This window comes from Lissotriton vulgaris, chromosome 5, assembly GCF_964263255.1.
Source record: "Lissotriton vulgaris chromosome 5, aLisVul1.2, whole genome shotgun sequence".
NCBI lineage: Eukaryota > Metazoa > Chordata > Amphibia > Caudata > Salamandridae > Lissotriton > Lissotriton vulgaris.
The window spans coordinates 813201415-813217144 of NC_141693.1; the positions used below are offsets into that span (position 1 = coordinate 813201415).

The 15730-nt window shown below is 51.9% G+C and overlaps 1 protein-coding gene across 3 annotated transcripts in view; it reads left to right on the forward strand.

Annotated features, from left to right (window-relative positions):
* Window positions 1-15730, forward strand: part of FAM149B1 (family with sequence similarity 149 member B1) — a 641735-nt gene that overhangs the window by 185869 nt on the left and 440136 nt on the right. For all 3 annotated transcript variants that reach the window (XM_086922293.1, XM_086922291.1, XM_086922292.1), the window contains exon 4: window positions 5865-6007. In XM_086922293.1, coding sequence (XP_086778419.1) covers window positions 5865-6007 — 143 coding nt within the window. The remainder of the gene's footprint in view (window positions 1-5864; window positions 6008-15730) is intronic.

A 15730-nucleotide genomic window follows, 5' to 3' on the forward strand; every position in this document is an offset into this window, starting at 1 on the left:
GAGTCTAGTTTTCAAAAATGTATAGGTTTGCTAGGTTTCCCTAGGTGCTGGCAGGGTTAGGGTTCAAAATCTAGATCTAGGCACTTTGCCAAAAAAAGGTCAGTTTTCACTGTGAAAATGTGGTGTGTCCACGTTGCGTTTCGGGCCGTTTCCTGTCGCGGGCAAGTGCACTCACTACTCACTACTCTGCACTCACTACTCTGCACTCTGCACTCACTGCTCTGCACTCACTACTCTGCACTCACTACTCTGCACTCACTACTCTGCACTCACTACTCTGCATTACCACTCTGCACTCACTACTCTGCATTACCACTCTGCATTACCACTCTGCATTACCACTCTGCACTCACTACTCTGCACTACCACTCTGCACTACCACTCTGCACTCACTACTCTGCACTCACTACTCTGCACTCACTACTCTGCACTCACTACTCTGCACTCACTACTCTGCACTCACTACACTGCACTCTGCACTCACTACTCTGCACTCACTACTCTGCACTCACTACTCTGCACTCACTACTCTGCATTACCACTCTGCACTCACTACTCTGCATTACCACTCTGCATTACCACTCTGCATTACCACTCTGCATTACCACTCTGCATTACCACTCTGCATTACCACTCTGCACTCACTACTCTGCACTCACTACTCTGCACTCACTACTCTGCACTCACTACTCTGCACTCACTACTCTGCACTCACTACTCACTACTCTGCATTACCACTCTGCACTCACTACTCTGCATTACCACTCTGCATTACCACTCTGCATTACCACTCTGCACTCACTCTGCACTCACTACTCTGCACTCACTACTCTGCACTCTGCACTCACTACTCTGCACTCACTACTCTGCACTCTGCACTCACTACTCTGCACTCACTACTCTGCACTCACTACACTGCACTTACTACACTGCACTCAGCACTCTGCACTCACTACTCTGCACTCACTACTCTGCACTCACTACTCTGCACTCACTACTCTGCACTCACTACACTGCACTCACTACTCTGCACTCACTACTCTGCACTCACTACTCTGCACTCACTACTCTGCACTCACTACTCTGCACTCACTACTCTGCACTCACTGCTCTGCACTCACTACTCTGCACTCACTACTCTGCACTCACTACTCTGCACTCAGCACTCACTACTCTGCACTCACTACTCTGCATTACCACTCTGCACTCACTACTCACTACTCTGCACTCACTACTCTGCACTCTGCACTCACTGCTCTGCACTCACTACTCTGCACTCACTACTCTGCACTCACTACTCTGCACTCAGCACTCACTACTCTGCACTCACTACTCTGCATTACCACTCTGCACTCACTACTCACTACTCTGCATTACAACTCTGCACTCACTCTGCACTCATTTAATAGGTCTCACCGTTTTCTGCATACTTTTGTGAGAGACTGTTCTATTTCCTTGTTAAATACTTCTGCATCAAACTGGGAAAAGGCAAGGGAGTCTGGCACTGGGGCTGCATTGCTTTCAGCTTTCAGCACACCCCTTCCCTGTCTCCGCAGCACCAGACAGGACAGCCAGGCAGCCCCTGATCCTTCTGCAGAACGACTTAAAGTGCCCCTTTCACTTAAACTTTCATCAACCTAACATGTTTTCAAAGGAACCGGAAACACGACGAGATGTGCAGTTTGACATTGTCTGTGCAGGAAGGGGAAATGTCTCTCGGTTAATGATCAGGGCGTAAATATTTCTCTGTTGCTATTGAGTGTGGGCCGTAAGGGTGAGCTTCTTGGGGCTTTATCATAGTCAGTGAGTTCTTATAGGGTGCTTAAAGGGGGTGCTTCCAATTCCCAATTGATGATTGTAGTGGGCGGTATGGGGGGGATGTTGTTTTCCTGTGGATATTCACCATGCGCTCAAAAGGAGGCTGTTGTCAACCTCTAGAAAATCAGTGTGTGGACTGAGGGGCGCTTATATTCCCATTTGCAAATGTTTCTCTGCAATAAAAACGTCTCGCAAAACATAATTTCAGGCCGCCTGTCACATTACACAGTAGGAGGCACTTTAAATATAGAATCGAGTATGCCCCCGGAATGCCGCCGCGGCCGCCCCGGAAGTCAGGCATGGTCGCCTGTGACGGGGGCGGAGCCACGTTCAGAGCGGAAGAGGAGGCAGGCGGAGTCGTTGCGTCTCGCGGCCCGGGGCTCCTGTGAGCGGTGTGGAGCCCCGGGGCCGCGCCAGCAGGAGGTTGGGCGCCGCGTGCTGAGCAGAGTCCCCGACATTGGCCAGGTAAGTTCAAAAAAAGGCTGGGGGGGGCTTGGTGCACTTGTGTGTGTGTGTGCGTGTATGTATGCGTGCGACGGTGACGGCGGGGGAGGGAGGGAGGGAGGGGGGGGGCCTCGGTGCACATGTGTGTGTGTGTGTGCGCGCGTGTGTGTATGTGTCAGGGGGGGTGTCTCTGTATGTATGTATGTGCGTGCGTGCATGGGCGCTTGTGTGTGTGTATGCGCATGCGTGTGGGGTGCTTGCGCTTCCCAGGAGACAGCGCCTGGCCACAGCGCGCGTTCCAGTTACAAATCGCCTGGAAGGATGCGCGTGACCAGGACTGTCTCCTGGGACTGAGAGTCGCTGACAAAAGATCTCCTGGCGGACACAGCGCTGACGCGCTGTTAAACGCCAGGAGACCTAAAAACCATTGCAAGACTGCTCAGTTATTGGCTCTGGATTCGTCGGGTTCTTAGTGAACCTACAAGTCCTATATATCCCCACAACCAGAAAGGTCCAGCGGATGTAACAGTATATTGCTGTCAAACAGCTATCATAATTAGAAGAAGTTACAGGTGAAAACGTTGACTCAAATGGCTGTTTTTTCAACTAATGTTCTATTTTTCCTATATTCAACTGTTAGTTTCTATAAAGAAACCGTGAAGTATCTACACAAATGACCCCTTGCTGAATTCAGAATTTTGTCTACTTTTCTAAAATGCGTGGCTTTCCAGGATCCATTATTGATTTCATACCCATTTCTAACATTAACTGGAAAGAGGTTGAAAGCACAAAAATAGCAAAAATAGGCTATATCCCAGAAAAATGCAAAAACTGTGTAAAAAATGTTGTTTTTCTGACAAAAGTCTGCTTGTCCCTGAAAGCTGGGAAGATGGTGATTTCAGCACCACAACCCCTTTTTTGATACCATTTGCAGGGAAAAAAATGGACGCTTTTATCTGTTGCCCTTTTTTCCCATGAAAACCAAAATGTAGCTGTATTTTGGCTAATTTCTGGGTTCCCTCCAGGGGAATCCACAAACCTTGGGTACCTTTAGAATCCCCGTGATGTTGGAAAAAAAGGACGCAAATTTGTCGTGGATACCTTATGTGGTCAAAAAGTTATGGGGGCCTAAGAGCGAACTACCCCAAATAGGCAAAAATAGGCTTACTCCGGGGGGGGGGAGGGATAGACGTAGCAGCGAAGGGGTTAAGCAGTTATTGTATTTACTCAGGCAAGAACTGATGGCACACACTTAAAGACTGAATCCAGACCTATTAGCTAAGTGTAAAAAAGGTATACTTGAGTATTATTTCTAGAAGTAGAACTTGGCAGAGCTAGGTAAAATATACTTACAAATGCAAAGATGTACAGAGAAATGCAGTTGTAGTTGAAACTTGAATTGTTACAAGTTTGATTTGCTTTTGAAACAGTTCAAAATACATTGGAATTACTTTGGATTACTTTTGCGTTACTTTTCAGTTACATCAAATACTTTGGGGAGATATGCCTAGATATCACACTGTGGGTCCGACAATACAAAGGTAAGTAAGACAATTTACTTCTCACAGCACAGTTACTTTTGTTCCATACAAAAAGCAGGTCGACTTAGAACATTTCAGAAGAAAAAACACAACATGGCTTCATATGGAGAAAAAGAGTGTTATCGGTTTCCAGGTAAGTAAATGACTTAAAATGTAGGTGTCTGAGGTTAGAACCAAGGTTCATGGAGGCACTCAAGTTGCACCACCAGCCGCACTAGGGCGGTGTTGTGCAAAGGCCCAATGTCAGCCAATTTGGCTATGGGGCCATCTGTCAGGTGCTGCTTATGAGCAGGCCACTTGGTTGTGGGAGCAAAAGCTACTGAGGTTAAGATCAACACTGCAGGGGTCAACAATCAGCACAGTAGCTGCACCACCAGTGGCACAGAGGCCGCCGGATGCAGGGTGCCAAGGAGACGTCAGGCCCTGTTGTTTCCAAAGGAGATCTCTGGTTTGGTAGAAATGCTGCAGGCTCTGTCAAGGAGGCTACCTTAGGGCGACCGCTGGCAAGAGAGGTAAGTTGGATTGTTGACGGATGCCTGGACACCATCTGTGTACCACCCAAGGATGAGGAGCTTCGGTGAAGGGGTGTCTTTGGGCATCGGGTTTCTTACCAACTCTGGTGGTGGTCGGGAGGACCCCTCAAGTTGAGGCTGCAGGCATCGGATAGAAGATAAAGGCAGGTCAGGGATCACTGGATCCCAGGTCAGGATCGCTTGAGAGACCTCCTCATGGTGTTGGGCCACTGGAACTCAGATCTTGGGCCCTGGGCGCAGAGTGTTGCAGAACCACGGAGCAAGCTGGATCCGGGGTCTGTTTTGGGGTCTTGGGTTGAGAGAATCCAGTGCTCACAGGGGACATGTCCTCTGGGTACTGGATGGCTGCTGTCTGCGGGACAAGCCGGGGTTTCGCTGGGTGCAGGTCGAAGTCAGGACAGGTCAGTAGGGCTGGGACCAAAGCAGTTGTTGTCATCTTCTTACTCGTTCAGCACGGCTCTTCGGTCCTTCTTCTTTTTTCTCGAATCTGAGTAGGCAAGATTCAGGGTCCCCCTTGAATAATAAATTCCGGGGCGTTACAGGGGTGTGCAGGTTAAGACCGATGGGTCCCTTCCTTGGGGTGAGTACACCCCCTATTGTGCCACCCTTTAGTGAGAGGGGTGCATGAGCTTCTCTGATTCACGGTGTCCCCCATCTTGAAGATGGAGGTGACTAAGATGTGTGCTTCACCTTTCTTCCCCCGCCTGAGGGGTGGGTTTGGCCAAGGTGAGCACACCTCTCTTCCTAACTTGGATTTCCCACCTATTCTCCCACCCAAAGTGGAGCTCAGAAATTATGGGAGCCAGTTGCTAGGGGCAGCAAAAGGCAAGGTCAGCTAACAAAGGCGGCAGGCCTTTGAAACTATCCCTTTGTGGACCCCGCCCATTTTTTTTTGGTGAGGCTGCAATTAGATGCTCGCCAGCCCGCAAAGCTGTCTCCGCCCGGGCTGACACACAGGACGGGGGTTTGGGCTGAAGCCCCGTGAGCCCAATGGGTGTTGCGCGCCTGTCTGTAGAAATAAAGTTATTCGTTTTATTTTTTCTCTTCATTTTGTTTCATAAATATATATAATTAAAGTATTTTTTTTTTAAGAATAATCGTGTTGAGAGCTGAGGCCCCTCTGTTTCTCTTCATGACACTCCTTAGCCTTTGCCCATCTCTCTTTATTGGTGCTGCTCAACATCTCAAAAGCGCCAGTCACCTAGGGAGCCAGAATAAGAGGGATGGGCAGTAGGTTAGAGGTCACAATTCGCCGTGGATTTCAGATGTGGCAACTTCCTGCTTGGAAAACAAGGCAATGGAAATACCAGCGGCCATTTAAACACAGCGGCTGCACACTGAGTAGCGTGCTACCCTTCCACATATGCTTCAGTGCCTTGTCACGTCATGTGAGCCCTTTCTAAGTGCCCCTACAACACAGTACATACAGCTCTTCTGACACTTTACACATCCGTCGTTTTCTGCACTTAGTATTTTTAAAGCGACTTCGTCTTTTTTATTCTTTTGTGTGTATTGTTTTCTTTTTCAGGAGTATGACCGAGTTGCCACTCAGCGGGTACAACAGTTGTTCAAAGATATTGATGAGCTTTTGTATGGGGAAAAAACTGGCGTGCTCCAAAAGGGACTGAACGAGGAGTGCCAGGAGTGGAGCTCTACCTTCCCTCATCTCAGGTATTTCAAGGTAGCCTTCTATGTTGTTGTGAATTTTCAATACCCAAGACCTGATTGACGGTGTGAATAAAATGCTGTGTGTACATAAGCGGCTTTAGTAACTCTTTTCGCCCCCCATGAGCAGTATTGCCGTGGGATACCACTCTGGTCAGTTCCAAGTGTGTGGAAACACCAGGCATATTTTACATTGTGTGAAAGCGAACTCTATAAAATCAGCTCGGCTTCAGGTCGGGCAGTGAGCAGAGGAAAACTCCTGCCCCTAACTCACCCTCACTTTGAGAAGTAGAGGGAGCATGCAGTGGTCTGTCCAGCAGCATTGGGGTCTTCCCTATCTTCCTCCACCCTCCCGACTCCATGGTCCCGCCCAGTAAAATCCTGTGACTCTCCTGCTCCCATTGGCCCTCTGCTGAGATCAGGTGGGCAGTGAGAGCATTACATTCCCCGAAACAGCAAAAGCCTGGGTCCTCGCCATTATTCCCCATTCTGAGAGTTTAACTTGTGACACTGCTAACCTGTGGGGACATGCTGCTCGGAGTCTTTAATTCTGGCGCTGATATCTCCTCATGGAGTTAACGTGGAACTGGTGATATCTCGTATATAAAGGCATTTACTATGTGGTTTGCTGCATGCCGAATCCGCTTATATTGACGTCTCGGTACAAGTTCCCTGTAGCTGAAATGGTTATTGTTTCTCCTGAAGGGGAATTTTTTCTATCAATTTTCTGCTGCAATTTTCTTTGGGGGTATGGGTGTTTATACATTTTACAGGCAGTTTAAATACATAACTTAGGCCATGTCAAATTGCATATCCATTATCTTTTAAAATGCATAGAACATCGTTCTGCTTTCAACCTCCTTTAAGACCCATTCCAAGCAGGCTCTCGGTCATTATCAGATGACAAAGAATATGCTTGGGATGGAAAAACTGCAAATGCACAGATCTCGTAGAGCTTATAGGTTCAGTTAAAAAAGGCGCTGTTCTTTACTTGCGTATTGAGACAGCCTTTAGTTACATCTCTGTCCCGGGTTCAGTTGTCAAAATTCAGAGACCAGTGGGTGTTTTTGTGTGTGTCTGTGCATAGATGTATAACAGAGGGTCAGTCACCTGTCAGTAGTTATGGCTGACATCTACTGTCGTAGGAAATCCCTTTTAGCACCCTTATTAACATGATGACCCCATTTGAACAATTGTAAATTAGCATGGGAGAATCAGCTTTTAGCCATGACTTGTTGGGGATAGAAGTGAGATGTTAAATATTCAGTGGCTGCTGGTATTTAATGGCAGCGGTAGAGGAAAGGGGCGAGGGAAGGAAAAAAAATTTAAAATACGTACCTGTTGCCGTTGCCACCTCTCGTTCCTCTTTGACCGCTTCCAGGGCACGAAGCAGTAACTACCCGGCTCCCAGGCTGCCCATAGCCAATCACAATGCTGTGCTGTGATTTGTCAGAGCGCCGTGGTCCGGCGCTCAGCCAGGGAATGGGAGGCGGGGCATGTTCTGCACCGAGGCTGTAATGCAGCTTGGTGCAGAACATGCAAAGTGTGCATGGCGGTTTGGCTGGCTGAGCGTCTTTCACATTTTGGAGTGGGCAAAGCACTCCTGCCCTGCCCCTACTCACTTGAGCAAGGACAGAAAATAAAATGATAATAACAATGAGTTATAAACATCATATTTTTTCCTTGTTGGCCTGCTCAGCTGAGCGACGCTCCTAGGAGCCGCCACTTTAAATATTGTATGATGGGAGCATAGAGTAAGGTTACATTTTACCATATTTCCATCCCCATCTTAATTTGTGGAGGGTGAGTATGAGAGGTGAATGATAGTCTGAAATTTAAGCGTGTGTCTTCTGAATATAGATTGAGTAACATATAATATCTAGCTTATCGAATTTGGTGATTTATGTGTGGAATTAATATAATTATTATTTTTTGTTCTTGTTTTAAAAAGTGCATGAAGCAGGAGTTAAGTTTTAGGTCTCCCTCCTGGAGCCACAGATGGCCTCTCCCTAAGACCGGTTCTCGCGTTTTCCCGGCGTGCCCACCCCCAGGACATTGTTGTTGGCTGTGGCTTGGTGGGAGCTTTACTGCTTCTGCCAAGCCATAGCACACATTCCACTTCCAGCAAGCGAGAGCATTGAAAATACTCTCGCTTTCTAGAAGCAGAGCAGAATTGCTTTCCGACACAGGGAGTTGCATGTTCAGCAGCTGCCTATGTCTAATAGCAATGCTGGCTCCCGCAGGATGTGGGGAGCCAGCAGGGTCCGCTGGGGCCTTCAGCCTCCCTCACAGTCCCCAACTAAAGTCCCTGGGTAGGCCCAGGGCACCCAGAATGGAGCTGGGCCCGGGGTATGGGGACCCCAGGGCCGAAATAGGGCTGATGAGGGTGGCCATGCGGCCCCTCTCCCTAATTTTTAAATAGCGAGGCCCCAAGAGATGGGGTCCCTGGGGCCGAAATAATCCGGGGAAGGGGTGCCATGAGACCCCTCTTCTTTTATAAATTTCTTTTAAAAAGAACAGGTTGGGGGCGTGGCTAAGATGGCGGCCTGAGTGGACGCAGGTTCGTGAGGCTCCCCGGCCCGGATCCCCGTTGTGACCCCTTTAGTAGCATTCTGCCCCCGTGTTGGTGAGAATTGAGCCTGGCAGAGCGAGGGCAGCTGGTACCCGTTCTTTTGGTGGCAAAAACGGCAGCGCCGATTTCCCACAGCACCCTGTCCTCACAGTGCGGGATCGCGGCTGGTGCAGAGAGTAATGGCGGCCAGGGGAGCTGATTAGCCCACGCCAATCAGCCACCGCGAGCGGCTCACCAGGGGAAAGCCCGCTGGTAGAGGACGGCAGCCGGAGCTACAGCCGGGGGCCGGTGAGACGGAGCGAGCTGGCAACGCTTGGTGGGCGAAGCGAGCAGCGGAGAGAGTGGTCGAGACGGAGGGAGGGTTCGGCCAGAGTGAGCTCCCGACAAGCAGGGCGCGAAAATCGAGCCCCCGGACTTGAGGCCTACATCCGGGGGGCGCTCTGGGCCTGCCGAAGCTCCACTTAGCGGTGTAGAGGCGGCACTGTGGGACATCGGGGGCCACCCACGGTGAACATAGCTGCCGGAGTGGAGGTTGGGAGCCGGCGGCAAGACTGGAGGCAGCAACGTTCTGCAGGAGAGGAGCGCCGAGGTGAGGCCCGTCGGCGGTGGGAAGAGCGCCCGTCGGAAGACGCGAAACTCGAACCCCGGGCTTTGGGGCCTACCCGCTGCAAGGAAGAGAATCCAGCCTATTGAACAGCTAGGGGCCTTCGAGTCCGGGCGACTGGGGGAGCGGATCTAGCAGCGTCTTGCAAGAGAGGAGCACTGAGGTGAGGCCCGTCGGCAGTGGGGAGAGCGCCTGCCTGGAAGACGCGAAATTCGAGCCCCGGGCTTTGGGGCCTACCTGCTGCAAGGAAGAGTCTCCGGCCTATTGAACAGCTGAGGTCCTTTGAGTCCGGGCGACTGGGGGAGCGGATCTAGCAGCGTCTTGTAAGAGAGGAGCACTGAGGTGAGGCCCGTCGGCAGTGGGGAGAGCGCCTGCCTGGAAGACGTGAAACTCGAGCCCCGGGCTTTGGGGCCTACCTGCTGCAAGGAAGAGTCTCCGGCCTATTGAACAGCTGAGGTCCTTTGAGTCCGGGCGACCTAGGGTAGGGGACCTGGCAGGACTCGGCCTGAGGGGCAGATCTGCCAGCAGCACGCGCTTGCCCAGAGAGAAGAGGCCGGTGGCTGGGAGGTGAGGAGCGGAGTGGAGGGAACAGAGGTGCCAGTCGGGCGCCCGCAGCGTATTGCCAGCCGAGTGATTGGGACTCGTGGGGTACTGTAACGGGGAGGACTCGGGTCCGCCAGGCTTACCTGTCTCACCTCTCTTTAACCAGCATACAGGGGCCTGGAGAGACACAGATGTCCAGGACGACACGGATCCGGAAGAAAGTGGCGAGCCCTGCTTCTTTAATTGGGCGGAGTTGGAACGGGACAACGTCACAGGGCACACCCCCCTCGTCCCAGGTAAAGGCCGCCCTGGACTCATCACAGGTGTGTTTTACACTCGGAGGCGACGGAGGTGAGAGAGACGGCAGGCGGGGTGAAGAGGAGGACGAGTGCGGAGGAGAGCCGAGTTGGAGAACGAAGGCGGAGGAGAGGCGGGAGCTGAGGAGAGAAGACGAAGGCGGAGCGGAGCAGAGTCAGGAGGCGGAGGAGAGAGAACATCGGAGGACGGAGGCAGAGACGAGACCGGAGGAGAGAGAACATCGGAGGACGGAGGCGGAGACGAGACCGGAGAAGAGAGAACATCGGAGGACGGAGGCGGAGGCGAGACCGGATTAGAGAGAACGACGGGGAACCGAGGCGACGGTCAGAGACGAGGAAGGAGAGAGGAGCGCTGAACGTGGGAGGTCCAGGGGAGCAGAATCCAACAAGCCAGGAGGCCAACAGGAAGGCGCTTCGCCCAGCCACACTTCATCGAGGGAAGTGTGGCTACCAGAGGTACGATCAAGGCTTTCGGGCTGGGCGGGTTTGAAGTGGGTTAAACCCCCATAAAAGTTCCTGACTCGCATCCCGTACACTTCCCCTCCCTCACTACCCCAGCACTGTGGACCCTAGTCGAATACTTGTGCACGTGTGTTCCCTCACTCCCTCCCCTGTGCTGTTGGGCAGGACAGTATCTAAAACGCCTTTGTCTTTCTTCCCTGCACGGACGAGACGCCACGACATCGTGGAGGAAGAGGCACGGACCACCAGTCCCAGAAGACACCGGGACGAGTGGCGGAAAGCGACTGAGAAACGCCAACAAAGACTATCGGAAGATACGGAAACCCCACTGCCCTACTACAGGAAAACCATACACCGAAAACGAACCTTTAAATCAATAAAACCTGCATTACCCAGAATACCGGTGTCTGTAAGTCTATTCGAGGGGACTGTAACCTCGCTCACACCTACGCCAGTCAGTCAGGCCGACCCCGAGGCGCCACAAGTGGTGGAGAATGCGGGCACCTCGGTAACCATCTGGGACCCAAAGATGGAGGAACTACTACAAAGACTGGTCAAGGGGCAGGAGCAGTTGGGGTGGGCGGTGGAACAACAGATAGCCACCGCTCAAGCAGACCGGGATAACTTCAGAGACACCGTGGTGAAGCGGCTGGGAGAGCTGCAACCAATAACGATCGATCAGGCTGGCAACCCCGTTCGCGAAGTAAGACAGCACCTACCCACCCCTTCCGGTATTTCCCTACAGAAGTATATCGCGGGGGAAGATCCAGACGCCTTCCTCGTCAATTTCGAGAGGGTTGCCCTTGCCTGTGGATGGCCCTTAGAGAAATGGCCGTTCTTTCTCGCCCTGTTGTTAACCGGGGAAGCCCAGGCAGCCTACCAGGTGGCCAATGGCAACGGGCAGACCCCATATGGACAGATAAAGAACATTATCCTTGATCATTTAGGTTTAGACGCAGAAGCATACCGCGTCCGCTTCCGCAAGGAGAGAGGGACCCCCGGAGAGAACCCGAAGACCTTGTTCTTCCGCCTGAAGTCAGCGGCCGATAAGTGGCTGACACCCTCACAGAGTACGAAGGAGGCTATAATGGACAAGATCTACCTGGAGCAATATCTCGAGGCGCTGCCTTTCGGGACCCAACGGTGGTTAAGGCAACACTCCAACCTGACCACTGCACAAGCAATGGAAATGGCATCTACATTTTCACGGGCACAACCTAGACTACACCCTATGGAGCCCGAGAGAAACGTAAGAGCCCCGGTTCGGATAGAACGCAAACCACGACCCCCTCCCGGTCTTCCTGGTCCCAGACCAACGAACCCCGATGTAACTCCTTTTAGAGGCCCTCAATGCTTTGACTGTGGCACCTGGGGCCACATCGCTAGATTTTGTCCACGGAAGAGGAATCAGGAAGAACCCATGGAGGTGGGATATCTACCACGAGCAGTTATGTTCTCAGCAGAGCTTGGAGGGGCGTATCACGTGAGTGTCCAGGTGAACGGGAGGAAGGTCAAGGCTCTGCTGGACTCAGGGTGCAAACAATCGGTGATTCAGGGGCGGTTTGTGTGTGTTCCCCAGGTAATGCCAGAAGCCCTAGTGTATATTAAATGTGTTCACGGGGATATAAAGAGCTACCAGGTCGCTTACGTCCCTTTGGAGTTGGAAGGGGGGCTGCACATAGTGGTGAAGGTAGGGATGATGGATAGCCTCCCAGAAGAGCTCATTATCGGGACCGATAATCCCCACTTCCTGGACCTCTTTTCCGAAACCCTTAGAATCGGGAGGGCAGGCCCCAAGAAAGTGCTCACAGCCCCTGATCCCTGGGAGGGTGACCGTAGTTTCCAGTTCGCCCAAGCCAATGACTCCACATTGTTCAATGCCTGGGAACAGGCCCATGCCGACCAGGATAACCCAAGCCCCAGGTACCCACGTATTTTGATACAAGACGAACTCCTCTACAGACAGGGGAAGCAAGACGAACCCAAGCAGCTTCTTGTCCCGGTATGCTTCAGGGACCAAGTTATGTTTTATGCCCACACCCACCTCCTCGCAGGACACACAGGTAGCGAAAAAAACACCCAGAATATTCTAAGGAACTTCTACTGGCCGGGAGTCTATCAAGACATCAAGACCCATTGCCAGACCTGTGACGTGTGTCAACGCAAAAACGTACATAGACCCCCGGCGGTACCTTTGCAGCCGCTACCAATCATTGGGACCCCGTTTGAGAGGGTGGCAATGGACCTCATAGGCCCTCTCCCTAAGACACGGAGGGGGAACCAATACGCCTTAGTCATTGTGGATTATGCCACCAGATTCCCCGAAGCCTTTCCCCTGAAATCCCCCACGTCCAAGAACATTGCCGAGAAGTTCCTGGAACTCTTCTCACGGGTGGGCTTCCCGAAGGAGGTCCTCACCGACCAAGGCACTCCTTTATGTCACGAGTGATGAAAGAGGTGTGCCTTCTCTTGGACCTCCATCAAATCAAGACGTCAATCTATCACCCTCAGACCGATGGCCTCGTGGAACGATATAATGGGACACTAAAGAGCATTTTAAAGAAAATGCTCACAGCCAACAGAACAGACTGGGACATGTTGCTACCCCTGGCCCTCTATGTCATTAGAGGCCAAACCCAAAGTAGTCTTGGCTGCTCTTCCTTTGAAATGCTGTACGGAAGACAGCCCCGAAGCCTCCTAGAAATGACAAAAGAATATTGGGAGGCCGAACCATCCAGAGACACAAAAACGTTACTTGAGTATAGCCAAAATCTCAAAAACCAGTTGGGGAAAATACGGGAATTGGCATACTCCCAGCTGGAAAGGAGCCAAACGAAACAAAGAACACATTACGACAAGGGTAAAAAGTGGAGAAAACTAGAGGTGAACGACTGGGCCCTGGTGTTGCTACCATTAACCACTAAGAGGTTTCATTCTGAATGGCAAGGCCCTTACCAGGTCCTAGAAACCATCGGTAAAACGACGTACCGGCTACGATTAACCGGAAGGAAAACCCAGATCTTCCACATTAACGTCCTAAAGAAGTGGCTGGGAGCCCCTCCCCTTTCTGCCTATACCACCCCTGCTAAAGAAAACAAAAGGGAGACCACGGTTAGCCAACTCGTCATCAACGAAGAACTGTACCAGGGGCAACAAGAAGGATTACAGGGAGTCCTTAGTCGGTGCGCGTCCATCTTCTCCGACCTCCCGGGGTCCACGAACCTGGCAGAACATCGGATCGAGACACCTAAAGGTACCATCGTGAAACAGCGACCATATCGGATACCTGCCGCAAAAAGAGAAGCCATAAGCCGGGAGGTGAGAGAAATGCTCAGCCTTGGTGTCATACGCCCGTCTAGAAGCGAATGGTCCTCGCCCATCGTGATGGTGCCTAAACCAGACGGGAGCAGTAGGTTCTGTATGGACTTCAGGGCCCTGAATGCGGTCTCATCGTTTGATGCATATCCCATCCCAAGAATCGACGAGTTGATCGAGAAATTAGGGGAAGCCAGATACATCAGCACCCTCGACCTCACAAAGGGGTATTGGCAGGTGCCACTGCGAGAAGAAGATCGCAAGAAAACCGCTTTTTCCACTCCTGACGGATTATATGAATTCACCGTACTCCCATTCGGATTACCGGGGCACCCGCGACGTTCCAAAGGTTGATGAACGAGGTACTCCGGGAACACCAGAAATACAGTTCGGCATACCTGGACGATATCATCATCTTCAGCCCGATTGGGAGACACACCTCAGACACCATGAAACCATCCTGTTACAGTTAACCAAAGCGGGTCTCCACGTCAATGCTAAGAAATCGAGGATCGGCTTCCAAAAGGTGAAGTACCTGGGGTACGTATTGGGGCATGGAGTCATTGAACCCCAAGACGAAAAAGTCCGAGCCATTGCAGACACCCCTTTTCCCAACAACATCAGGGACATGCGTGCCTTTTTAGGGTTAGTGGGGTATTATCGTACATTCATACCCTCCTTCTCTGACATAGCAGCCCGCTCACCGATACCTTGAAGAAGCAGACCCCAAAATCCGGGATTCAGAAGCCAACCCCTGAGATGAGAAGGGCCTTCAAGACCCTAAAAGAAATAATCAACACCCGCCCGGTGCTCTCCTCCCCCGATTTCACCAAACCCTTCATTCTCCACACAGACGCCTCCGATTTCGGGATAGGGGCGGTATTATCACAGGTATCGGAGGAGGGAATAGAGCACCCCATACTGTTTATAAGCCGAAAACTGTTCCCTAGGGAGGTGAGGTACCCCACGATTGAAAAAGAATGCCTGGCTATCAAATGGGCGATAGATAAGCTGCGGTATTACCTGGAGGGACACCCATTTAAACTGTATACCGATCATGCCCCACTCCAATGGATGAGTCGCAATGCATCCAACAATCCAAGAGTGATGCAGTGGTTCCTATCGTTACAACCTTTTTCCTTCCAAGTGTTACACCGAAAAGGGAAGGACAATGCTAGCGCTGACTACCTCTCCCGGTTTCCTTTCCCCGATCGGGAGAATCCAAGGGGGGAGGGGTGTAACGGGGTGGACTCGGGTCTGCCAGGCTTACCTGTCTCACCTCTCTTTAACCAGCATACAGGGGCCTGGAGAGACACAGATGTCCAGGACGACACGGATCCGGAAGAAAGTGGTGAGCCCTGCTTCTTTAATTGGGCGGAGTTGGAACGGGACAACGTCACAGGGCACACCCCCTCGTCCCAGGTAAAGGCCGCCCAGGACTCATCACAGGTGTGTTTTACACTCGGAGGCGACGGAGGTGAGAGAGACGGCAGGCGAGGTGAAGAGGAGGACGAGTGCGGAGGAGAGCGGAGTTGGAGAACGAAGGCGGAGGAGAGGCGGTAGCTGAGGAGAGAAGACGAAGGCGGAGCGGAGCAGAGTCAGGAGGTGGAGGAGAGAGAACATCGGAGGACGGAGGCAGAGACGAGACCGGAGGAGAGAGAACATCGGAGGACGGAGGCGGAGACGAGACCGGAGGAGAGAGAACATCGGAGGACGGAGGCGGAGACGAGACCGGAGGAGAGAGAACGGCGGGGAACCGAGGCGACGGTCAGAGACGAGGAAGGAGAGAGGAGCGCTGAACGTGGGAGGTCCAGGGGAGCAGAATCCAACAAGCCAGGAGGCCAACAGGAAGGCGCTTCGCCCAGCCACACTTCATCGATGGAAGTGTGGCTACCAGAGGTACGATCAAGGCTTTC